The sequence below is a fragment of the Heptranchias perlo genome, chromosome 7 (genome assembly GCF_035084215.1).
Source record: "Heptranchias perlo isolate sHepPer1 chromosome 7, sHepPer1.hap1, whole genome shotgun sequence".
Taxonomy (NCBI): Eukaryota; Metazoa; Chordata; class Chondrichthyes; order Hexanchiformes; family Hexanchidae; genus Heptranchias; species Heptranchias perlo.
The window spans coordinates 16749042-16776083 of NC_090331.1; the positions used below are offsets into that span (position 1 = coordinate 16749042).

General features: G+C 44.2%; 1 protein-coding gene across 2 annotated transcripts in view; it reads left to right on the plus strand.

Annotated features, from left to right (window-relative positions):
- LOC137323530 (ras-related protein M-Ras) overlaps positions 1-27042 on the plus strand; it is a 49181-nt gene that overhangs the window by 16876 nt on the left and 5263 nt on the right. For both annotated transcript variants that reach the window (XM_067987101.1, XM_067987100.1), the window contains exons 3-4: positions 14206-14359; positions 22343-22442. In XM_067987101.1, the coding sequence (XP_067843202.1) occupies positions 14206-14359; positions 22343-22442 (254 nt within the window). The remainder of the gene's footprint in view (positions 1-14205; positions 14360-22342; positions 22443-27042) is intronic.

Below are 27042 nucleotides of genomic sequence, written 5' to 3' on the forward strand. Positions count from 1 at the left end.
GACTTAATGGAACAGACTATTATAACGTTCACTTTTCACCTCCAAGCATTCAATCCAACCAAGGATAATGAGATGATAGAGGTAAGGGTCCTTGGGGGTTTGATACTATTCCTAGCTGGATGCAAGTTTGCATTACAAAATTCCCCATTTACAGTGAGACACAATTGCCAGTCTTTCTCAGAAATCACTTAATAAATGCTGGAATGGAAAATCAAATATTGCACTGGAGAATTACAGCGTGTTTCTCTAAAGTTGGGGTTGAGGTGCATTGTTATAGCAATGGAAAATTCACCCAAAAGGGGAAGGAAGCTCTCAGGTTAGGTACTTCTGCTACTGATTAGTCGACAGTGCGTGTGCTCCTTATCTCACAGTAGCATATTATCTTCACTGTTTTATAAAATCTCTTGTGTGTGTATATAGTGGATAATCTCAAAGTAAATTCTTTCACAAATCACAACCTTAGTTCTCCATTCACTCAGAGCAGATGTATTGGTGATATCAGCTAAAACAGGTTTGCTTCCTACCATTGGTTTAAGTGCCTAGCATTCTCGATACTCATTTCTAAAGTTTCCTTCCCTTTTAAAAGAAACTATTGAGTTTTATCAGTTCTGAGGCAGCTTGCATGTGATTAGCTGCACCAGGAAGGCTGTGTTTGATGACCTCACACTTGTAGTGAACATGCATCAGCAATACAATTACCATGGGAATTAGGGCAATCATACCTTTCTAACTTTACTTCCTTTTTCTTGTTTACATTGGCCACATGGTGACCCAAGTAAAGCAGTTTTTTTTAATTGAACTTAAGAAGCATAGTCTCGGTGTTACTGTTGGTGATATTAGTGGCTGAACTAATGCATTCTTAGCACGTTTACATGTTGGCCCTCAGCAGCATTATTCACAACAAGCGGTCAGTTTCCACATGTGTGCCGAGCTCTACCTCACCACCACCACCACCCTCGACTCCATGACTAGTTGCGTTGTCAGACTACTTATCCGACATCAAGTTATGGATGCACCAGAACTTTCTCCAACCGAATACTGGGAAAGCCAAAGCCATTCTATTTGTTCCTGTCATAATCTCCATAGCCTTGCTCCCTGACTCCTTACCATACTCACTCAAGCTGAACCATATGGTGCACAACTTCAGTATCCTGTTCAAATTTGAGCTGAGGTTCTATCCATTACCAAGACCACTTAGTTACACCTCCACAACATTGCTTACCTCTGACCCTATCTCACCCCATCTGCCACTGAACCCAATATCAATGCTCACCACCACCTTCTCAAGGGCAATTAAGGATGGGCAATAAATGCTGGCCTCGTCAGCGACGCCCACATCCCATGAACGAATTTTTAAAAACGCCATTATTGCCTCCAGATTCGACTTCTGCAATGCTTTCCCTCGCTGGCCGCCCAAGGTCCATTCTACACAATCCCCAACTTGTGCAAAACGCCGCCGCATGTATCCTGTGCCGCACAAAGTCCTGCTCGGCATCACTCTGTCCTCTTTGACCTCCGCTGGCTCTCTGTCCCCCAACGCACTGAATTCAAAATCCTTGCCCTTGTTTACAAATCTCTCATGGCCTTATCCCACTCTATCTCTGTATCCTCCTCCAGTGCTGTGACCCAGCTCATACCCTTCAGTCCTCCAATTCTAACCACCTGTGCATTGACCCTTCTACTTCACAGAAATTTCAGGTATCGCAGCTCTACTTTCTGCAACTCCCCTCCTTTTTTTAAACCTTCATCTTGCTACTTCACTGCCTGGCTTTGGAAACTTTTCTTTCAGTCATCTCTCAACTACAGGGCCTCTATAAAGCACAATGGGACACCTATTACATTAAAGGTGCTACATAAATACAAGTTGTTGTCATCATTACATTTCTCTGTCCAATATCAACTGACATTAACCCATGTAAAAATAAATGGGCAAATGCCTCGGTTAAATGGGAGGTGGAGATATGTCTTAAGAATGCGTAAAGTGTTCATCCATTAATATTGCAAAGAGTAATTTCTAAATTCATGTATTTTTAACACTAGCATCATTCCTAATTATTGTATAAGATTGGCCACTACAGGAATTCATTTTATATCTATAGAAGGTATTTTGATTTTCTACAGGACTTCTACACCACTAATCTTAGCAGTTTTACATTTGGCCGGTGAGGGGCTTTTTTTTAATTAGTTCATGGGATGTGGGTGTCGCTGGCGAGGCCAGCATTTATTGCCCATCCCTAATTGCCCTTGAGAAGGTGGTGGTGAGACGCCTTCTTGAACCGCTGCAGTCCGTGTGGTGACGGTTCTCCCACAGTGCTGTTAGGAAGGGAGTTCCAGGATTTTGACCCAGGAACGGCGATATATTTCCAAGTCGGGATGATGTGTGACTTGGAGGGGAACCACAGGAGCCACACTTCTGGGAACTGGGGTCAATCACCTAGGTGCCATGCAATGTAAAATCATCGTATAATTCAAGGCGAATTTACACTACAACTGCAGTGTTTTGCTTTGCAGCAATGCTGCAGCTATACTGTAAGGGCAGTCTCAACCTGATGTCTGGGCCTGACCTGTTACTGGAGTAAAGTGTGGTGAGACTCTGGAGGTAGGAATCTCGTGTGTTTCACTTTGGAATCGGGTCAGACTTTCACGCTTGGTTTACAAGTTTGGCGTCGGCGCAGAACAGTTTTGGCTCTGTAATGATTCTAAACTCGCAGAATCTAAACGCATGATTAAAGCATCAGGGCCAATTTTCGTCATCTGGGAAAGTCAAGTCTAAAAAGTTAAGAATTGGCCTATTCCTGGCACATGTCAGGAGCGCATAGTCCAACATTGCTTCCACCCACCCAAAAAGGTGGTCCATGCACTACTGGAGTAGGGATCTGGCGTTACAAATCTCCGCCCATTTGTCCTCGTCAGAATGCCCCAGAAACAGGCACTAACGAGGTGCTCCAATTAAGAAGTTCATCTATATCTTGAGCTGCATAACATTACTGTAATTCCTTGCAGATCAGTTTCCAGGATTGTCAATACCCTAGGTTGGTGATTCGCTTACGCCTGGTACACTGTGTTAAACCATTTTGGACATGTTTGCATGTTGCATTCAGGTTAGCTGAGGCTTAATTTTGAAATTCTTATTACTGGTTTGTAGCAAACAGATTAGAATATAAAACAATAAGTCTGGTTTTATTTATATACAGGAGAAAGCCAGTTGCATTTTTCTATTTTCATTACCTACCACAGCATCAACAACAACTTGTATTTATATAGCGCCTTAATCGTCCCAAGGCGTCAGAAGAACATGTCCGCTCCAACCACAGTGAATGGGAAGCTGGGCTGAGATTGTTCCAGCTACAATTCCAGACTTGTGAAAGGTTCTTTTGGTTACAAAAATAACGATGTAATCATTATTCCTCTGTGTCCCTCGATCCATCTTCCATCTATAAGAAAATTCAGGGATGCGGCCCAAAGTTCATCCCTCTGGAACCCTAGCTTTCTCATTATAGCATCCAGCTGCATTTGAAATGCTTGCTTTTGTGTTATTGTACATATTGTATCCATCCAAGACTACAGTAGAAATGATTACAGTTGTAAGTATGCTTTTGCTCCATTGAATCCATAAAGTGCAGCCGAGGAAGGTACTGATTTTAAATGTTTAAAAGGAATTGCATTAAAATGTTACATGGCTCCATTCTCCATGGAATAAGGTTGGCAAATTAGGATTCCTGATGTGGGAGTAATTGCATGACGTTATGTAGCCTCGCAGTTAAGCATTTGCTGTAATCTACCCTCAGGTTAATGTTGAGGGTGGATTGCAGTTGTCTGACTGTAGGCAGTGTTTTTTTTCTACATATTGAGAAATATTTGTCAGGTTTGAACATGAGCTGTGTGCAGCAAGGTCAGCCTCTGGTCAGAATCCTAACCTTGCAGGTGTCAGCTTTTTTCACTTACCGAAAAGAAATTCTGTTCAGCATAAGAGAGAGAGGCAGAGAAGGTCTTTGTGATCATTACCTCATTTATTTTAAACACAGTGGGGGGAGGGGAGATATTTCCTCTGTAGCAAAATCACAACCATTTTCTTTGTAAACGGACGGGTTGACAATTTTGGTACACATATTGCACAGAGGGGATTCCCCCAACCCCCCCCCCCCATTTTGTGTATGTATCTAATAGCCTTTTTCTGTCTTGCCTTTTCTTCTGCCTTCCATCCCTGCCCCTCTGCCTCCAGGCTTTCGATCGATACCTGCCTAGGGCTGTGCCCCATGACCAAAACACACTGTTCAAATACTAATATTAAAACAGATTATTACAATGACCCAATCTCTGTGTGCATCATATGAATCAGTCCTAACAAACCTGTCCTCAAAAACATTTGTAAACAATTTTACAACACCAAGTTATAGTCCAACAAATTTATTTTAAATTCCACAAGCTTTCGGAGGCTTCCTCCTTCGTCAGGTGAACGGTGTGTTCACCTGACGAAGGAGGAAGCCTCCGAAAGCTTGTGGAATTTAAAATAAATTTGTTGGACTATAATTTGGTGTTGTAAAATTGTTTACAATTGTCAACCCCAGTCCATCACCGGCATCTCCACATCATCTCAAAAACATTAGCAGTTAGTTTGTAGCAATCACACTTTTCTTAATGTTTTTTTAGTCCCTCCTCCTTTTCCCCCCCCCCTCCCCCTCACCTGACCTGAAGACACCGATTTCATGCTGGGATACCCTTCCATGGGGGACCGCTACCCTCAGTACGTCACTCAAGTGGCCACTCATCACGTGTGAGGCAAGAGAGTATGTATCAACAGACTATTCAACCATATGGGCATGACAGCCAAGGCTGTACATTTCTTCACTCAACGTTCACATAAGCACACTGGATAGTGATCAGGAGTGAGAACGTTAGATAACATTCTCACCCCTTCGCCCCATAGTCCAGGGTTCTGAAGTCATTTGTAATAACCTGGCTTTTGTTCCGGCTGAAGTCCACTAAAGTCGATTTTATTGCTTGTTTGGGGTGGGTCCCATGAGCCAGCTCCTGGCCTTTGCGCTATTGAAACCAGCTCCCTTTATCCTGGTGGCAGAATCGTAGACCTTAGTACCTCATGGGGCTGGATCTGGTAGCGCAAACAGCGAGATCCATGAATGAAGATTTCCCAGAATCGAACCTAAACAGGTGCCAGAATAAAAGCAGCTTTACTCAGCAAAAGCCGGAGACGGAACCTCAAACCTCTATGGTTGGTTAGGCTTCGCACCACACGATACTGTATCTTCACCAACTAGGTTACTGGAGCTGGGGAGTGAGGGTGTGGGCAGGTTTTTAGTGCAACCACATTGTCAACAATGTAAAGTGCAGCTTTGATGCCCTCCTTAAAATAAGTGGCCATTTTAATGGTATTTGTTCACTGGCCAGTGACTAGAAGCTAGGATGAGCTCACAAAGAACGAACAAACTTGTATTTCACAACTTCAAGACGTCCCAAAGTGCTTTACAGCCAATGAACTACTTTGAAGTGTAGTAATGTAGGAAATGCGGCAGCCAATTTGCACGCAGCAAGGTCCCACAAGCAGTAACATGATAATAACCAGATAATCTGTTTTAGTCATGTTGGTAGAGAGAGAAATATTGGCCAGGAAGAACTCTCCTGCTCTTTGAAATAGTGCCATGGGATCTTGAACATTCACCTTGAGAGGGCAGACAGGGCCTTAGTTTAACATCTCATTGGAAAGATTGCACCTCCAACAATGCAGCACGGGAGCGTCAGCCGAGATTTTGTGCTCAAGTTTCTGGAGTGGGACTTGAACCCACAACCTTCTGATTCATGAGGTAAGAGTGCTACCAGCTGAGCCACAGCATATCCAATGTCACGGCATATGTTGGTAAATCACTGGTTGGCAGTGGGGTACTGTGATCACCTTGATCCGTAATACAGCGAGCAATTGACCTTTCACCCTACTGCGGACCTTCTGCAGCTGAAAGGTAGAGTGACTGGGTGGGGGACAGTAGCCTATTGACTGATCACTGACTCCTGTGCTGCTCCATGGTTCAGCTGTCCCAACACGAATTTCCATGACCCCTGTTTACATTCATTTGTTGAGTAGCGTAACGGGTTTGCTGCCAATGGATTTGGTGCTTTTGACCCCAGTTCACCAGCTTGTGCAGTGAAATAGTTTATTCGTCATATAGTTATGAAGATCAGATCAATTTTTCCACCCAATTCTGAAAACTTATCATTAGCCCTTAAACTGCTGGCAGGTCCAGAGAATTCCAGTCCCTCAGCTGTTTTTAAAAGTAGCTGTACTACAGTAATGTTAACCGTACACACTTAAAATAAATAATCTGACTTTTATTGTTTTCACACTCAGCTTCCTCTACCTTCCCTTTCATCCGCTCACTCTTATTCCTTATTCTTTCATTTTTTTACTTTTATGTCTAGTGCTTAATATTGCTGCGTAACAACTAATGAATGTTGACTTTTTTCTTTAAGTGGTTTTAAAAGAAAATAGTTAATTTTGCAGTGACCCTACAAGTTCCCATTTCTGAAGACTACCTCCGTTGGAAAACCAGTAACATATTGCAACCGTAACTATGGCAACTTCACCAGTGTGATATAAACATTACCACATACAGACTGTGTGCACAAGTCAGCAATCCAATGATGTTTTCAGTAACCTACTAGTAAAATTGTCCCTATAAGAAATTAAGCTGCTGTAATAATTAGACACCAGTACCTGCTGTGGGAACAGTGCGAGGGAATAATGCTCAGTTTTCCCTCGACCCCCTCCGCCTCTGTACCCCTCTCTCCTCCTTTTAAGACACTCCTTAAAACTTATCTCTTCGACCAAGCTTATGGTCACCTGTCCTAATATCTCCTTCTGTGGCTCGGTGTCAAATTTTGTTTGATAACGCTCCTTTGAAGCGCCTTGGGACGTTTTATTACGTTAAAGGCGCTATGTAAATACAAGTTGTTGTTGTTCTGCTGCCTCACTTCCTTCATTTGCTGCTCGGCCAAAGTAGAGCTTTATGTAAGCACACTTGTACACATAAAGAGCTCCACTCGCTGTTGACTCAATACTCTTCACTCATATTAAAAGCACTCCAGCAAAGCACCAGGGAAGCTCTTTAACTTTAATCTTAAACGTATTCAAACCCTTCATTCTCCACTCCTGCTACCATAACATAGGCTGACCAGTTGCTGTTGTATTGCAGCTGAACTGGTGTGAAACTACCTCCTCGAGGTCGCCTCGCACTGTTTCTGATGAATCAATTTTTGCTCTGATCGGTGGCCTAAAACTCCATTTTTTTTTAAAGAAACAGTCATACTATACATTCATTATTATTGCAATGTGAAAGCACCACCGAATTGCTTTTATAAGTGTCCCTTTTAAAAAGTAACAGAAGCACTGATGTGAAACTAGTAGAGTGCACAGATTGCTGGAGGGTTTTATTTGAAGCAGTGAAATTGATTTAACTAAAGCAGGTTCAACAAATAAGCAATAAGAGTGATGTGAAACTGAAAGATCTCCCTTGCTCGTAAGGTCCTTCAGCAGAAATAACAAAACTACAGGCTGCTCGCTTAAGTTTCAAATGGCTACATTTGGGGAAGTATGCAGAGTTCCTGTAGAAATAATATCTGTACTTGATGGGAAGGGGAGGGATGTTCACAATTTAGCGTTTCCGCCACAGAGCTTCACGTGACAGGAGCACCTAACGGGAGTTTCGATGTGGAGGGCATTAATTCTAAATGGACAGAAAATTAGAGGCTATGGGACCCCTACTTTCCCCCACTCCAACTCACCAATTTCCCAATCAGCACTACCTGCAAGTGCTGCTTTTTGCCAGGAACACTCGATTGGGGAATCTTGTATCTTGCAAGATAAATCTTTGTGGGAAAAGATTTGAGCTAGCAACACAACAGAAAGAAAGATTTACATAGCACCTTTCATGACCTCAGGATGTCCCAAAGCACTTTACAACCACTGAAGTACTTTTTTGCAGTGTAGTAAAGAAGGAAACAGAGCAGCTAATTTGCACACAGCAAGCTCCCTCAAACACCAGATAATCTGTTTTTTCAGTGGTGTTGGTTGAGGGATAAATGTTTGCTCGAACACTGGAGAGAGATTCTCCTGCTCTTCTTTGAAATAGCGCCACTGGATCTTTTACATCAGCTTTAATGTCACCTCTGACAGTGCAGCACTCCCTCAGTACTGGAGTATCAGCCTGGATTTTATGCTCAAGTCCCTGGAGTAGGACTTGAACCTACAACTTTCTGACTTAGTGTTACCACTGAGCCACAGCTGACACACCATTACTGCAGCCATTGACCCCTGTAATGTTTATAATGCTGTATTTGAATCAGTTTTAAAAATGCCATTTAGCTGATTTTTTTTTATTGGAAGTTACTTGAGATGCGATTGGAAACTGGCACGTTAGACACGCCTGACATGAGGTCTCTGCTTTGATGATGATACGCTCCTTTAACCTGCTTAAATTATCCTGTCTACAGTAGAGCAGATCTATAAGCAAAAGCAGTCTTGACTTAAGTGAAATAGATGGGAATGGGGAGGGGAACAGTTAGTAAGTGATAATCGTTAAAGGGACGCTACTCTTTTTTTGGAAGCAGAATGATACATTGTGCACTATATGGTATGATATTCCTGGCCTTATGAAACAACATATTGTCCAACTTACAGTGAGCAACACTGGGTGATCTGCCAGTATTGTCTAAATAATATTAATGCATCTACTTTTGCTTTAATTTAGTAAGTTTGATATTTCCTTAGATCTGTTTGGAGTCTGACATAATGGGCCCGATTTTAGCACCCGCTACCGGGTGCGTTCTCGGCGGGGGCCCCCGAAAATCCCGAAATCCAGGTGCGGGACCGGATCGCGCCTCAATCCCGCCCACTTCCGGGTTCCCCAATGACGTGCCGGCGTGCGCGTGCAGCCCCCGCTGGTGGGAATCCCGCATGCAATTAAAGCCAGCGGGATGCCACTTGAGAGTATTTACTTTGCTTGTTCAGGTCATTAACTGACCTGATTAAGGGACTGTGTGGGATTTTGGAACAACATGGGACTGTTTAACACACTTGGGGAAACACTCCCAGCTCGAATGGACGTGTTGCAGCTGTCAGCCTGTGGCAGCTGCAAAGGTCCATTTGACAGGTCGGGGCAGGGTGGGGAGACCCTCACCCATTGCAGGAGGCCGCTCTGTCACTTGGGACAAAGTTTGGCCTCCACCACCCTCCTCCTGACGGTCAAAGTCACCAACCTGCACACTTACCCCGGGGTCCGGAGACATGTACCTACCTTGCGGACCCCCTCAGATGTACATCTTGCGGATGGGGGCCGCCGTAGCTGCAGTCATGACCTCCTCGGAGGGCGAACAGCATCACCAGCCTCGCCATCCACGCCGTCCACCTCTGACACGTGGAGCTCCACAACACAGTGCTGTGACACATCCACCTGTACAGCAGGAGGGAGGGCTACCGCAGAGAGAGATGCGTCGCAGAGGGCACTACCCTCGCCACAGGGTCCACAGACCGAGGCTCAGCCTCCTGGACCTCTCTGAGCAGCAGTGCACACGGAGGCTCAGAGTCAGTCGACATGTAGCCGTGGACATCTGCAGCCTCTTTCATGCCGAGCTGCTCCTGGCTGGCCCGTGCACCATCTTCCTATCTGTCGCTGTCAAAGTCACCACTGCCCTCCCGAACTTCTGCTCCACAGCCTTCCAGGCTGCAACCGGGGACATACCCGATGTCTCTCAGTCGTCTGCGCAGAAGAGCCCTGCAAATACACCTACACCCACTCTGCAGTGACCCAATGGGTGGCATCAGTGGTGGGTCCTCGTAGGGATACCCAGGAGCGGGCATTATTGCACAAACCGGACAGGATTCGCGAAGACATGGCAGTGGTGGTGCCAATATAATGTGTGATGTGAGTTGTTCTGAAATTCAATATAAGTAACAACCATGACAAATCCTCAAACACCCTTGTGCATCCCCTTCATGCTCACGACACGTTTGCCTTACGCTGCCTACTGCACATATGTGATGCATGTCCTGTGGCTGCAGCACAGGTGGTGGCAGGTTGAGTGAGGCTGGCCGTGAGAGAGATGCACGAGAGGGTGAGTATGGGATAGAGCCATGAGATTGTATGAGGATTGGGTTGAGTGGTAGTGGCGGGATGAGTACTGGCGAGGTGAGTAGGTGCAGGTAAGATGAGGATGGGGTTTGAGTGGGTATGAGGAGTGATGTGACAGAGTTGTGTTGGCAGTGCCGAAGGAGATGTGGGGTGGGGGCAGTGATGTGGCAGACGGAGTGTAGGGGAACGACTACGTGTACTCACTTTGGATGACCTACTGAGGTCATTGGAGCGCCTCCTGCACTGTGTGCAGGTGGGCGATATGTTGGTGGCGCAGGTGACCCCCTCTGACACCTTGAGCCAGGCCTTCCTGGTGGCGGAGGCGGGCCGCTTTCTCCCGCCCGCCGGGTGGAAGATGTCTGTCCTCCCGCTCCTCCTCACCCCATGTATTGATACCTGGGGTGAGGCATCATTAGACTGGGAGCAACCTTCCCCCTGGGCTGCTCCATGCAGTCATCTTTGCTATTGGTTGCAGCATCTGTCAGTGGAGGACTGCCCCTTTTAAATAGAGCGCCTCCAGCTGACAGATCGTACTGCGCATGCGCAGCCCGCCCGACACGCAGATCAGCAGCGGGGAACCCGGAGGAGCAGGTAAGTGGATCCAATTAGTGGGTTGCCTGCTACGATCGCGCGGGAAACCCACTACGCGCCCGATTGACCACCCGCTGCGAACCCGCACCCCTGGTAAAATCGGACCCAATGTGTTCATTCTCATGTGTCTTATTCTTATAATAAATTGCATTTTTAAATCAAAATGAGGCGAGTCTATCTCCAAAATGAGAGAGTTCCTGGTCTGCAGGCCTGAAGACAGGAGATGACTTTCAATGAAAAATAAAGGGTGTGAGGGAGGGGGTTTACAAGAGTTTGACCGTTAGCACTTCTTCGCACAAAGGGTAGTGGAAATCTGGAACTCTCTCCCCCTCTAAAATCTGTTGAGGCTGGGGGTCAATTGAAAATGTCAAAACTGAGATTGATAGATTTTTGTTATGCGAGGGTATTAAGGGTTACAGAACCAAGGTGGAGTTAAGATACAGATCAGCAGTGATCTAATTGAATGGCAGAACAGGCTCGAGGGGATGAATGGCCTACTCCAGTTTCTGTGTTCCTAGCTGTACAATCCACCACCGATCCATTTGGACAGTGCAATTAACTTTGTCTGCGCTCTTCAGAGAAAGCGCCGATGGTACCTGCAACATTCATGAGCTATCTCCTGAAATAAGTGAGATTGCACTGCAGAAGGAGTAGCGTGCTCTTTATCCTTACTTTTTCAAGTGTCATTGGGTGCCTGCTGCACCATCTACATGGAACTCTGGGCAACTGTGTTCTTCTGAACTGGTTCCAGCATCCAAGGCCATAAATAACTTAAGAGAAGAGGATGCTTCTATCCCAAACATTGTAATTATGAAACCCAGTTGTACAAATTAAATATGGCATTCCGTAGAATTTACTGACATTTATCCAGTGTTGTACTTTTATAAAAAAAAAATCCTGGTACAAATTTATTGACATAGAAACTGTATATGATGTAAATCCTGTAACTGTGATCAAATGCTTATTTACGTTTCAGACAGACCTTGATAAAGAATGAAGTGCAACTGTTATTGTAAGATTCAAGGGACTTTTGCTGAGGATACTCAGGATGCAAATTTTTACTTTAAGTGCAAAAGTTAATTTCATAAGAACATAAGAAATAGGAGCAGGAGTAGGCCTTATGGCCCCTCGAGCCTGCTCCGCCATTCAATAAGATTATGACTGATCTTCGATATCAACTCCACTTTCCCACCTGATCTCTATATCCCTTGATTCCTTTAGAGTCCAAATATCAATTGATCTCAGTCTTGAATATACTCAATGACTAAGCATCCACAGCCCTCTGGGGTAGTGAATTCCAAAGATTCACAACCCTCTGAGTGAAGAAATTCCTCCTTATCTCAGTCCTAAATCGCCCACCCCTTACCCTGAGACTATGCCCCTTAGTTCTAAATTCTCCAGCCAAGGGAAGCAGCCTCCGCATCTACCCCGTCAAGCCCTCTCCGAATCTTATACGTTTCAATGAGAATACTTCTCATTCCTATTAATGAATACCCATTCCTCTCAATCTCTAATCATAGCACAACCCAGGAATCAATCTGGTGAACCTTCGTTGTGCCGCCTCTAAAGCAAGTATATCCTTCCTTAGATATGGAGACCAAAACTGTACACAGTACTCCAGGTGTGGTCTCACCAAAGCCCTGTACAATTGTAGCAAGACTTCCTTACTCTTGTACTCCAACCCCCTTGCAATAAAGGCCAACATACCATTTGCTTTCCTAATTGCTTGCTGTACTTGCATGTTAACTTTCTGTGTTTTGAGGAAAAGGACACCCAAATCTCTCTGAACACCAACATTAATAGTTTCTCACCATTTAAAAAAAATTCTGGTTTTCTGTTCTGCCTAACAAATGAATAACCTCACATTTCTCCACATTATACTGTACCTGCCACCTTTTTGCCCACTCATTTAATCTATATCCCTTTGCAGACTCTGTGTCCTCCTCACAGCTTACTTTCCCACCTAGTTTCGTATCGTCAGCAAACTGGGATACATTACACTCAGTCCCTTCAGTTAAGTCATTAATATAGATTGTAAATAGCTGAGGCCCAAGCACCGATCCTTGTGGCCCCCAACTAGTCACAGCCTGCCGACCTGAAAATGACCCGTTTATTCCTACTCTCTGTTTTCTGTCCGTTAACCAATCCTCTATCCATACTAATATATTACCCCCAACCCCATGAGCCATTATCTTGTGCAACAACCTTTTGTGTGGCACCTTATCAAATGCCTTTTGAAAATCCAAATATACTACATCCACTGGTTCCCCTTTATCTACCCTGCTAGTTACATCCTCAAAAAACTCTTATAGATTTGTCAAACATGATTTCATAAAACCATACTGACTCTGCCTAATCATATGATTTTCTAAGTGCCTTGTTACCACTTCCTTAATAATGGATTCCAGCATTTTCCCCAATGACTGATGTCAGGCCAACTGGCCTATAGTTCCCTGTTTTCTCTCTCCCTCCTTTCTTGAATAGCGGTGTTACATTTGCTACCTTCCAATCCACTAGGACCGTTCTATAATCTAGGGAATTTTGGAAGATCATAACCAATGCATCGACTATCTCTGTAGCCACCTCTCTTAGAACCCTAGGATGTAGGCCATCAGGTCCAGGGGATTTGTCAGTTTTTTGGTCCCTTTTTAATTTCTCCAGTACTTTTTCTTTACTAATATTAATTACAAGTTCCTCACTCTCATTACACCCTTGGTTCCCCACTATTTCTGGTATGCTTTTTATGTCTTCAACTGTGAAGACAGGTACAAAATATTTGTTTAATGTCTCTGCCATTTTCTTATTCCCCATTATAATTTCTCCTGTCTCAGCCTCTACATTTACTTTTGCTAGTCTCTTCCTTTTTACATACTTGTAGAAGCTCTTACAATCTGCTTTTATATTTCTTGCTAGTTTACTCTCATTCTATTTTCTCCCTCTTCATCAATTTTTTGGTCATCCTTTGTTTCTCACATTTCCGTTTCACACCATTGGTAACATATTGCCATGTGACTGTCTTTGTGAGTGACAGTGCAATGAATTGAGAATTTGCAAGCTTTATTTTTGGTCTCGCTGCTAAATTTCCTCAAGATTTTTTTTTATTTGAAGATAGCATGCACACATTTGGGTCGTTTGCTTTTTCATAGAATCATATAGCACAGAGCGAGGCTATTCGACCCATCATGCCTGTGCTGGCTCTTTGAAAGAGCTATTCAATTAGTCCCACTCCTCTCTGTGCTAACATCAACAGGGCCACCAAAACAGAGCCGAGGCCTCATTCTGTGCAGCCATTGTATTAAATTACTAATACAATATTTTTTTTTAGCAAACCACATTGGCACTGATGCCACTGAAAATTATGCCCGAGGCTGAAAAGTGGATTTGAGATATGAAAAGTCGAAGCTTTCACAAATTGCTGTGCTTCAGTTGTGCGTAGTTTGTCAATAACTGTTCTTGTGTTCTCTCACTATGACTGTAGTGCTTGATACTGCGGGTCAAGAGGAGTTCAGTGCCATGAGGGAGCAGTACATGAGGACGGGGGATGGGTTTCTCATAGTCTATTCCGTCACCGACAAGGCCAGCTTTGAACACGTGGACAGATTTCACCAGCTGATCCTGCGGGTCAAAGACAGGTGGGTCTGCACATCTGCTGTTTAAATAACACTGTGTTCCTCAGAAACTCTGCCCACTTCTCTATGATTTAATGCTGCCTGAAAGCTACTCATTGGCCTAGAAATGATGGCTTACAGTATTAGCATTTGAATGCTTGCTTCACCTGTCTGATAACCCTTCAATCTGCCACTTTAAGATATGTTAACCCATTCACTTTAAACTGATAAGTTCCTCCTTTAAAATACAAAACAAGAGAATGATATACGTACACAATAAATACACCAATAGAAAGAAAGTACTTGCATTTATACAGTGCCTTTCACGACCTCAGGACATTCCAAAGCTCTTCACAGCTAATTAAGTATTTTTGAAGTGTAGTTTCTGTCATGATGTAGGGAAACACAGCAGCCTATTTGCACACAGCAAGGTCTCACAAACGGCACTGAGATAAATAACCAGGTGATCTGTTTGTAATCTTCGTTGAGAGGTAAATGTTCGCCAGGACACAAGGGAGAACTATCCTGCTCTTCTTCAAATAGTGCCATGGGATCTTTTACATCCACCGCAGAGGGCAGACAGAGCCTCAGTTTAACATCACATCTGAAAGACGGCACCTCTGACAGTGCTCAAGAGTCTGGAGTAGGGCTTGAGCCCATAGCCTTCTGACTCGGAGGTGAGGGTGCTTCCACTGAGTCCGAGCTGATTTAAAAACACGGATATTGCAAACAGTGATTTATTTCTAGGTTACAGTATGAATTCTACAGTAGTCAGAAACCCCAGCCTACATAGTAATTACTATTCTTCACAAAGTTGCAGAAATATTTTTATTATATACATACCTGTGGAGGGAATATCACCATTTGTATCTGATTTTTACTAGGTTTATACTAGAGATTTATAAATATAGAAATTTGTACTGCCAATATTAGGAGCTGAACACAACCTGCTTGGATGCCATTCCTCGATCTGTTATTTTAATACAGGCGTTAAACTGATTATTTTAAATGGCTTAACGTCTCCATATTAAATAGCAGACAGTGACGTTACGAGTGTTCTCAGCTATCATTAACGTTAACATCTTTAACCTCTTGTCCTATTGAGTCCTTTAATTAAAAAACACTGCGTTCCATTGCCATGATCTGAATTATTGGCTTTAAGGAGTTAATTCAGCTCCCTGCAGGCTACTTTGTTATTTGCTTAAATACAATCAGAAGCCCAGAGTGACTTGACTTCAACTGTGCTACGTTAATCCAGTTTACTTGCAATGTCTGGTTCTGTAACTTGTCCATACCAGCACTCTGAAAGATATCATTGGCACTCACCTTTTCCAAAAAAGGGTAATTGAAAAAAGTAAGAACAGAAACAGAAACTAGTAATCCTGAGGCCCGGATTAATAATCCGGGGTCATGAGTTCAAATCCCGCCACAGCAGCTGGGGAATTTAAATTCAATTAATTAAATAAAATCTGGAATTAAAATACTAGTATCAGTAATGGTGGCCATGGAACAACCGGATTGTCGTAAAAACCCATCTGGTTCACTAATGCCCCTTTAGGGAAGGAAACCTGCCGTCCTTACCCGGTCTGGCCCATGTGTGACTCCAGACCCACAGCAATGTGGTTGATTCTTAATTGCCCTCTGAAATGGCCTAGCAAGCCACTCAGTTGTAAAATCTCGCTTAAAAAAAGTCACAATAGGAATAAAACCGGACGGACCACTAGGACACACGACGAAGCCCAGTCGACCCTGCAAAGTCCTCCTCACTAACATCTGGGGACTTGTGACAAAATTGGGAGAGCTGTCCCGCAGACTAGTCAAGCAACAGCCTGACATAGCCATACTCACAGAATCATAACTTTCAGCTAACGTCCCAGACTCTTCCATCACCATCCCTGGGCAGGACAGACCCACCAGAGGTGGCGGTACAGTGATATACAGTCAGGAGGGAGTGGCCCTGGGAGTCCTCAACATTGACTTTGGACCCCAAGAAATCTCATGGCATCAGGTCAAACATGGGCAAGGAAACCTCCTGCTGATTACCACCGACCGCCCTCCCTCAGCTGATGAATCAGTCCTCCTCCATGTTGAACACCACTTGGAGGAAGCACTGAGGGCACAGAATGTACTCTGGGTGGGGGACTTCAGTGTCCACCACCAAGAGTGGCTCGGTAGCACCACAGCTGGCCGAGTCCTAAAGGACATAGCTGCCAGACTGGGCCTGCGGCAGGTGGTGAGCGAACCAACATGAGTGGAAAAACTTACTTGACCTCGTCCTCACCAATCTACCTGTCGCAAATGCATCTGTCCATGACAGTATTAGTAGGAGTGACCACCGCACAGTCCTTGTGGAGATGAAGTCCCATCTTCACACTGAGGACACCATCCAACGTGTTGTGTGGTACTACCATCGTGCTAAATGGGATAGATTCAGAACAAATCTAGCAGCTCAAAACTGGGCATCCATGAAGCGCTGATGGCCATCAGCAGCAGCAGAATTGTATTCCAGCACAATCTGTAACCTCATGGCCCGGCATATTCCTTACTCTACCTGTTACCAACAAGCCAGGGGATCAACCCTGGTTCAATGAGGAGTGTAGAAGAGCATGCCAGGAGCAGCACCAGGCGTACCTAAAAATGAGGTGCCAACCTGGTGAAGCTACAACTCAGGACTACATGCATGCTAAACAGCAGAAGCAACATGCTATAGACAGAACTAAGCGATTCCACAACCAACGGATCAGATCAAAGCTCTGCAGTCCTGCCACATCCAGTCGTGAATGGTGGTGGACAATTAAACAACTAACGGGAGGAGGAGGCTTTGTAAACATCCCCATCCTCAATGATGGCGGAGTCCAGCATGTGAGTGCAAAAGACAAGTCTGAAGCGTTTGCAATCATCTTCAGCCAGAAGTGCCGAATGGATGATCCATCTCAGCTGCCTCCCGATATCCCCACCATCACAGAAGCCAGTCTTCAGCCAATTCGATTCACTCCATGTGATATCAAGAAACAGCTGAGTGCACTGGATACAGCAAAGGCTATGGGCCCCGACAACATCCTGGCTGTAGTGCTGAAGACTTGTGCTCCAGAACTAGCTGCGCCTCCAGCCAAGCTGTTCCAGTACAGCTGCAACACTGGTATCTACCCAACAATGTGGAAAATTGCCCAGGTATGTCCTGTCCACAAAAAGCAGGACAAATCCAATCTGGCCAATTACCGCCCCATCAGTCTACTCTCAATCATCAGCAAAGTGATGGAAGGTGTCGTCGACAGTACTATCAAGCGGCACTTACTCACCAATAACCTGCTCACCGATGCTCCGTTTGGGTTCTGCCAGGACCACTCGGCTCCAGACCTCATTACAGCCTTGGTCCAAATATGGACAAAAGAGCTGAATTCCAGTGGTGAGGTGAGAGTGACTGCCCTTGACATCAAGGCAGCATTTGACCGAGTGTGGCACCAAAGCACCCTAGTAAAATTGAAGTCAATGGGAATCAGGGGGAAAACTCTCCAGTGGCTGGAGTCATACCTAGCACAAAGGAAGATGGTAGTGGTTGTTGGAGGCCAATCATCTCAGCCCCAGGACATTGCTGCAGGAGTTCCTCAAGGCAGTGTCCAAGGCCCAACCATCTTCAGCTGCTTCATCAATGACCTTCCCTCCATCATAAGGTCAGAAATGGGGATGTTCGCTGATGATTGCACAGTGTTCAGTTCCATTCGCAACCCCTCAGATAATGAAGCAGTCCGAGCCCTCATGCAGCAAGACCTGGACAACATCCAGGCTTGGGCTCATAAGTGGCAAGTAACATTTGCATGGAACCAGAATAATCTCACAACAAAGAAAGCAGCCATTTGGCCCATTTGCCAGTTCCCTGAAACAGTTGTTACTTTTGTAGCCATGGCAGATGGCTCCTTTAGGAGCTGAAGATATTTTTAAAATAAGTTTCTTCTCCTCAGCCCAGGAAGGCCTCCAGGTTACCTGTGAGGTGTCGCTTTGGGCTGCTCTGCTCTCCACCGGTGAACCAGGGTGGAGTGTACTGTTGCGCCCTTACTTGCACACCCACCTGGCCCGACCATGCAAATGACCCCGGTCCCCACAAATTGGGACGAAGTCTGGGTCACCCAATCTCGGGATCTTGAGGCCCCAAATTATGCGCAGCCTTAACGCATTTTTTGTTTTCGTGAGAATTCCACTTGGGAACAATAGCGGGCAAGAATACAAGGTAAAATTTATTTTCTATATTATCAAAACTTTCTACCGAAATTTCAGGAATTTTTGTTGGGAATTTCTTTCCGTTAATTAAAACCCCTCTAAAATTCCTCACTTCCAGCATTTGACATATCTGCAAGCTTACTATTTGTTCATATAAAACTGGAACCAGTGTGGGCCTGCTTTTGTTGACCCTGAATATTCTAAGTGTATTTGAGTGTAAATTTTGCCAGCAAGTCTTGACAAACCTCTCAATCAAATATCAGGAAAGTTGTTTTTATCTCCACTTGCGTGTTACTAATATTAGCTGTTTCAATAAGGTGCTAGAAAACATCTGTAGATCTTTTCACTCAAGAAATGTTGCCTGCCCTTAGAAGGAATCAGGTGGCAGCCTTGAGTCAGTGTCTTTTGCCTTTGAATCAAAACATTTTTGTGTTCAAGCTCCATTCTTGAGCACATAATCTAGGCTGACACTTCAATGCAGCACTGAGGGAGTGCTGCACTGTCGGTGGTTTCGGCTGGCTTTCAGATGAGACGTTAAACCAAGGTCCTATCCACTCTGTTGGGTGTACATAAAAGATCTCATGCTACTATTTGAAGAGGAACAGGGGAGTTCTCCCCGGTGCCCTGGCCATGATTTATCCCTCAACCAACATCGCCCATACAGATTATCTGGTCATTATCTCATTGCTGTTTGTGGGACCTTGCTGTGTGCAAATTGGCTGCCGTGTTTCCTACATTACAACAGTGACTACACTTCAAAAGTATTTTATTGGCCCTGACTCACTTTGGGACGTCCTGAGGTTATGAAAGGTGCTATATAAATGCAAGTTCGTTCTTACCATGACACTCCTGCCCCCAACCCACCTGCCTGCCACCCGCTTATCTGATGGGTCAGTGGACAAATGCCCTGGTTTGGCACTAAGACATAGACAGCAGGAAAGCTGCATGTTTAATCCTTGATCTGTGCTGAGCTAGCTGATATCAGCTGGGCAGCAGTCAGTCAATGCATTTGATCTCGACACCCCTTGGAACAGCAGTGTTCAAGTCAAGTGACCTCAGCTAACACTTTACATGTAGTTTTCAAGTCAGGATAGGATTGGGCTTGGCTGTGATGCCCCACATGGTCAAACAGTCGGACAACACTCACTATCCAGGATTATGTATCAAGAATGATGAGGAACATTTCCCCAGTATGAGTCAGCTTCAGGGGTGAAGGGGAGAGAAGTAGGGACAAAAAGGAGCCGTGGAGCAGAGAGGACAGAAATTCAGTTACAGCTTGTTCATTAGAAACTCCATCTGGAAATAATCGAGGGCAAGAATACAAGTAGAATTCTCAATGAAAACAAAAAAATGCATTAAGGCTGCTCATTTATTAAATTGATTTAAACGATATCGGGAATAAGTGGGTATCACTCGCTGATTCCTATTGACTGACAGCAGCCATGTTACAGACCACTTGGCTGAAAATAGGGTGATAGCGACTCTGGTCTCTACCTGTCCATCTTTATGGCTGATGACTTCAGCAGTTAGTAAGAATTTGATTACTTTTAATACAATATAATTTGACCACTAACTAAATTGCTTTGATAATTTGGGAGGTCTGCTGAAGATTTCAAGGTGCTTTTACATTGGTGTCGTCGGCACCCGAGTCCTGCTCAGCCAGCAATACTTAGAAGATAAGTGCGTGGCAACGGCCGAGTGCGATCACAGTGGAGTGCGGCAAAAGCTGAAGCTTTCCCGGATTTTGCCCCTCTCCCACCTTCCCTCACATCACGTGCCAGTTCCAGGAGCTCCTGAGACTCACCACTAAATGTAACGAGTCACATTCAGCACATCCGTACCCTCGCATCATAAGGCAAATCCTGAGACGTTAGAGAGATTATGACATGAGCCATTACTGTCATCATAGCGTCCTCACTTCACGCGTACAAAGTGATCAGTGTCACAGCCATTCGCACGTGCCTGGATTTACTGGGTTATGGAAATGGGAGGCAATCTATATAGAGAGGGTTCCATTTTTAGAGGTAAACTTGTGAGCAGTTCACCAATACATTCCTGGTTCCACTCCTACCTGCTGCCTGTAGTGGCTTTGCTTCCTCTGCCCAAATGGTCATCGCCAGTGTACCCCAGGGGTCCCTTCTTGGACCTCTTCTCTTTACCATTTATATGCTATTTCGTGGTGATATCGTATGGAATCAAAGGGTCAGCTTTCGCATGCTTAGCCCCCAAAAGCTGTTGTAGGATAGGCAGTTGGACAGTACAACATCAAGACCTCGATGAAACAAAGTTTGCTCCAGCAAACCAGAAGCCATCCTTTTTCAGCTCCTGCCAGCAGTTGGGTGTCATTGACTCTTAGCAACTTTCCTTGGCTGCCACCTCCAGGCCAAGTCTGGGGGTGTGGGGCCATGGCAAACTGCTCACTCCCAGGCTCAGCTTTCCCCGCCACCCCCCCGCCACATCCAAAACTGCTTCTGCAATATTCTCCACCTCTGCTCTGCCTCTTCTGTATTGATGCTGAAGCCCTAGTCCATATCTTCAACACCTTGAAGCTTGCGTTGCCACCTCAACCCACCACAAGTTACAACTCATTTAAAACACATGCATGTGAGGCACTATAGAAATGCAGGTTGTTCAACTGTAATTGGCCTATAATATAAAAGCACCTTCAGGTCCCTATATGGTTTCTAAATTGCCATTTGGTTATAGACAGATAGTGAATATCACCCATGACTATTCAGACTCCTTGCAGGGCACTTTCTGGAATATGCACTTCAGAGCAAGAAAAGTAAAACTAGTCTAATGTAGTGTGAAAAATGATGCTCAACTGGTGAATTGGAAATGGCCCTAATTTTTGCCTTTTTTTAGTTTGAAAGACAAACTTAGATTTGTTCGACGGCAGTTAAACAAAATTTATGGTCCCAAACGGTACTGTTAAACTTCAATATCTTTTGTGCTGAGGTCACTGATCTTTAGATGTTATGTCCAAATAGAAAATATGTTCTGATTAAGTGTCTAGTTGTTTATATTATTAATATGAAGGTTTGTTTCATTTAAAATTTGTATGACCCCATGTTTTTGCAACTGGTTATTGTTGTGGTGATGTAAGGTTTTACAGATATGAAAACTATTTTGTTTCCTCCTTTGATTGTCTCCCCTTATTCCCCCTCTCCTCACGGTAGTAATTTTTGCCGATCATGGTTCCATGTATGATATCTGGTGCCTCACTGTGTAATCTTGCTGATGCCTTGAGACGGGGGAAAAAAAAAATCTGCAGGTTAATTGACCTTGGTGATCATCCCTGATCCTGTTCTCACCCAATTTCCATACACACAACTTCCAGCAAGGGTCACTAAATAGCGGAACAATCGCCAGTAATTTTTATCCACTCAAAAAAGATGCTGACATGAACTGTAGCACCCCATCTACTACTTCACCTGAGGTCAGCTAACAGGGGCCTGCCTGGTCTGTGTATGGCTCAGTAGCACAACACAAGTCTATTAAGCTGTTGTTTGAAGTGCAGAACCTGTTTTATCGTTGAGTGGATTGAGGTTCAGGGGCTGAGTTTGCCTACATAACAGTCATAAAATTTCAAAATTCATTCATTTTGTAGAATGCTTTGAGATATTTTGATGACGTACTATGTAAATGCAAAAATTATTCTGCATTGACTAGCTTTATGTTTGTGAATGAAGGAGGTCAATTAGTTTCCACGTGACCCTTCATTATGAGCGTAGTTGAGTACGGTGACGCTGCTACCTTGGTTTAATCTCTGTTTCTGTTTAATTACTTCAGAGAGTCTTTCCCCATGATTCTGGTGGCCAATAAGGTTGATCTGATGCACTTACGGAAAGTCACAAGCGAACAAGGGAGAGAGATGGCGGCTAAGTATAATGTAAGTATTGCAGTTTATCAAAGGGAACATCGTTCCCAAATTCTTCATAATTGGCGTAGAAAATTTGATGGTGTTTTATCCGTAATACACTGATATTATGTAACTCTGCGTGAGAGGTTGTTTGTGTCATGAAGCCCAATTGATATATTTTCCAGCTCTGACCTTCTGTTTATCTATATTTTGTTTAAACAAGGAGAGCTCTTGGCACTTTGAGAGATGGGTGGGCATAGACTAGGAGGCCATACCTCCAAGGTGTTTCCTTCAATGTCATCAGGACTCAAAGTGTAATTTGCCTCAGACTTGACAGTATAAAATAGCATTAAATGATATGTGTGTCTTGACACAGGGACGCTCTGCATCTCCATCATCCCTTTCAGTGGCTGGCCCAACATTTCTCACCAAACATGCTTGTGTGGAGAGGTGTTAATTGTCAAGTGGCCCCTATTTTGTGGCCAACAATCTTTTCTTTCATGAATCCTAGGTAAGCTTGTTGACAAAATGGAAGGCATTTATCCAGACTGAGAAATAAAGAAAGCAGATTTTCTGCTTGGTGGTGCTGCATTAATATTCAAACTTCAGATAAATTTTAGTCTCTTTTAAATACAGCAAACCTAGATTAAGAACCTTCAGATACAGCAATTCTAGTTTAATTCCCTCCAGTCTGAAGGATTTTATACAGTGGTGTTCCCCAGGGGTCAGTATTCGGACCACTGCTCTTTTTTATATATATTAATGACCTGGACTTGGGTATAGAAGATATAATTTCAAAGTTTGCAGATGACACAAAACTCAGAAATGTAGTAAACAATGTGAAGGATAGTAACAGACTTAAGGACTGGTGAAATGGACAGACACGTGGCAGATGAAATTTAACTCAAAGAAGTGAGAGGTGATGCGTTTTGGTAGAAAGAATGATGAGAGGTAATATAAACTAGATGGTACAATTTTAAAGGGGGCACAGGAACAGAGACCTGGCGGTGCACATACACAAATCTTTGAAGATGGCAGGACAAGTTGAGAAGGTTGTTTAAAAAAGCATATGGGATCCTGGGCTTTATTAATAGAGGCATAGAGTATAAAAGCAAGGAAGTTATGCTAAACCTTTATAAAACACTGGTTAGGCCTCAGCTCGAGTATTGAGTTCAGTTGTGGGCACCACACTTTAGGAAGGATGTCAAGGCCTTAGAGAGGGTGCAGAAGAGATTTACTAGAATGATACTGGGGATGAGGGACTTCAGTTACATGGAGAGACTGGAGAAGATGGGATTATTCTTCTTAGAACAGAGAAGGTTAAAGGGAGATTTGATAGAGGTGTTCAAAATCATGAATGGTTTTGATAGAGTAAATAAGGAGAAACTGTTTCCAGTAGCAGAAGGGTTGGTAACCAGAGGACACAGATTTAAGGTGATCAGCAAAAGAGCCAGAGGCGACATGAGGAAACATTTTTTTTAATGCAGCCAGTTGTAATGATCTGGAATGCACTGCCTGAAAGGGAGGTGGAAGCAGATTCAATAGTAACTTTCAAGAGGGAATTGGATAAATACCTGAAGGGGGGGGGGGTGGAATTTACAGGGCTATGGGAAAAGAGCAGGGGAACGGGACTAATTGGATAGCTCTTTCAAAGAGCTGGCACATGCACAATGGGCCAAATGGCCTTCTCCTGTGCCGTACTTACGTTGATAAGATACAGCAATTCAAGTTCAAGACCATTAAGGTACAGGCAATCCTAGTTTTAGTCCCTCAGAGTCTTGTGCTCTACCTATATTATGGTACTGCCTTCAGAGGCAGCACCGTTTCTTAAATGTAGCCTTTGGAACACTATCTTTGTTCCATGCCATCAGGCATGAAGTGCAACCAGCAGCAAAATTAAATGGGACACCACTTGTTGCTGGTGCTGCCATCTTGATCTGATTTCCAGGCAGACTGAGCTCTCCGCCCACCTGTTCAGGCCAGCAATGTGACTTCCTGGCATCCAAGAAGGTCCACAGCCAGAGCCATAGTGATGATTTTAAAACAACCGCGTAGGCTTAAGATTATTGCCGTCAGATCTCCAAATCTGCCTCACAGTATAAACAAGGTGAATTTTGAACACCGGCATCTTCGTCAGAATTGAAATCACGAAATGATCCGCCTACTCTCAGCACCTATTTTACTGAAAACAAGATCACTTCATTATTGCCGTGCAAAAGATTTAATTTCTCCTGTGTGAGTTTTATGCAAGTTTCTTCACATCAAAGTTTTATTGTTGCCATAGCCACCAATTTATTTCAACACTCTGCTATTTTTAGCTACCTAGCTCAGTGCTTTCATTTTACTCATCATCTGTATTTGAATACAAAATTCATCTTGTGGCCACAAAGTTTGCACTTGACAAGGATTGGCCTGCTTTCCTGTTTATTCCACTAATTGCATATGTAAATATTAAATCGAAATGTTCCAATCCCTTGGGTACCCTAATCTTTACAGAATCTCAGCTTCCATGCACAACAAATGCAACTCCACTTTTTGCACCTGCCAATGTGAGGGATGCTGTTGCTAAAATTTGGAACACTTTTCCCACTTCAGGCAGTGTCAGCATCGAGTACTTCCAGGTCAGGTACAGCATGGGCTAGATATAGAGTAATACTCCCTGTACTTTGCGCTAACAAGGTACATGACTTTTTTTCTGTTTCCCACACCAGCCTTGTGGCTTCTCCCCATGAAATTGCCAGTTTCGACACCGATTACAGTCCTCACCATTTAAACTGTCCATGCTTATCACGGGCTGCCACCTATATCAGGCAAATGGCACTAACCATTTGCCATTTCCACTGAAGTCAGTTACATAGAATTACATAAAATTTACAGCACAGAAACAGGCCATGTGGCTCAACAGGCCTACGTCGATGTTTATGCTCCAAACAAGCTCCACAAGGAAAGAGAAGGGCCTATTAGAGACCAAAAAGGTAAATTGTGTGGAGGCAGAAGATGTGGGTTTGGTTCTTAAAGAATACTTTGCATCTGTCTTCACAAAGGAGAGGGATGATGCAGGGATTGAAGTTAAGGAGGAGGAGTGTGACATATTGGATGGGATAAACATAGTGAGAGAGGAAGTATTAGCATCTTTGAAAGTGGATAAGTCACCAGGGCCAGATGAAATGTATCACTGGCTGTTAAAAGAAGCCCAGGAGGAAATAGCAGAGGCCTTAATGATCATTTTCCAAACTTCACTGGTGTAGTGCCGAAGGATTTGAGGACTGCTAATGTTGTACCGTTGTTTAAAAAGGGAGCGAAGGATATATCGAGTAATTACAGGCCTGTCCGTCTAACCTCGGTAGTGGGCAAATTTTTGGAATCAATTCTGAGGGACAGGATAAACTGTCACTTAGAAAGGCACGGACTAATCAAGGACAGTCAGCACGGATTTGTTAAGGGGAGGTTGTGTCTGACTAATTTGATTGAATTTTTTGAGGAGGTGACAAGGAGGATCAATGAGGGTAGCACAATTGGTGTAGTCTACATGGATTTTAGCAAGGCTTTTGACAAGGTCCCACGTGGTAGATTGGTCAAAAAAGTAAAGGCCCATGGGATCCAAAGGAAAGTGGCAAATTGGATCCAAAATTGGCTCTGGCAGGAAGCAAAGGGTAATGGTCGACTGATGTTTTTGCGACTGGAAGGCTGTTTCCAGCGGGGTGCCGCAGGGCTTGGTACTAGGTCCTTTGCTTTTTGTGGTATACATTAACGATTTGGACATAAACGTAGGGGGCATGATTAAGAAATTTGCGGATGACACAAAGATAGGCTGTGTGGTTGATAGTGAAGAGGAAAGCTGTAGACTGCAGGAAGATATCAGTGGACTGGTCAGATGGGCAGAAAAGTGGCAAATGGAGTTCAGTCCGGAGAAGTGTGAGGTGATGCATTTGGGGAGAGCAAACAAGGCAAAGAAATACACAATAAATGGGAGGATACTGAGAGGTGTAGAGGAAGTGAGGAGGCTGAGGGGTAATTTGATAGAGGTGTACAAAATTATGAGGGGTCTAGATAGAGTGGATAGGAAGAACCTATTTCCCTTAGCGGAGGGGTCAATAACCAGGGGGCATAGATTTAAAGTGATTGGTAGAAGGATTAGAGCGGAAATTAGGAAACTTTTTTCACCCGGAGGGTGTGGGGGTCTGGAACTCACTGCCTGAGAGGGTGGTAGAGGCAGAAACCCTCAACTCATTTTAAAAAAAAAAATACCTGGATGTGCACCTGAAGAGCCGTGACCTGCAGGGCTACGGACCAAATGCGGGAAAGTGGGATTAGGCTGGGTGGCTCATTTCTCAGCCGGCGCAGACACGATGGGCCGAATGGCCTCCTTCTGTGCCGTAAATTTTCTATGATTCTACAAGCCTCACCGAACCCTACCTGCATATCCTTCTATTCCTTTCTTCCTCATGTGCTTATCTAGCTTCCCCTTAAAGGCATCTATGCTAGGCGGCGCTTCTAACCAATAGCGGGCCAATCGCCAGCACCAACACTTGCGCTATAAGCAATGGGGACTGTACTGCCAAATTAAGAGTTGTTCTCTGTTGTGGCCCATGTTTCCTGTGAACTGGATAGAGACGTGTTGTGAAATTGT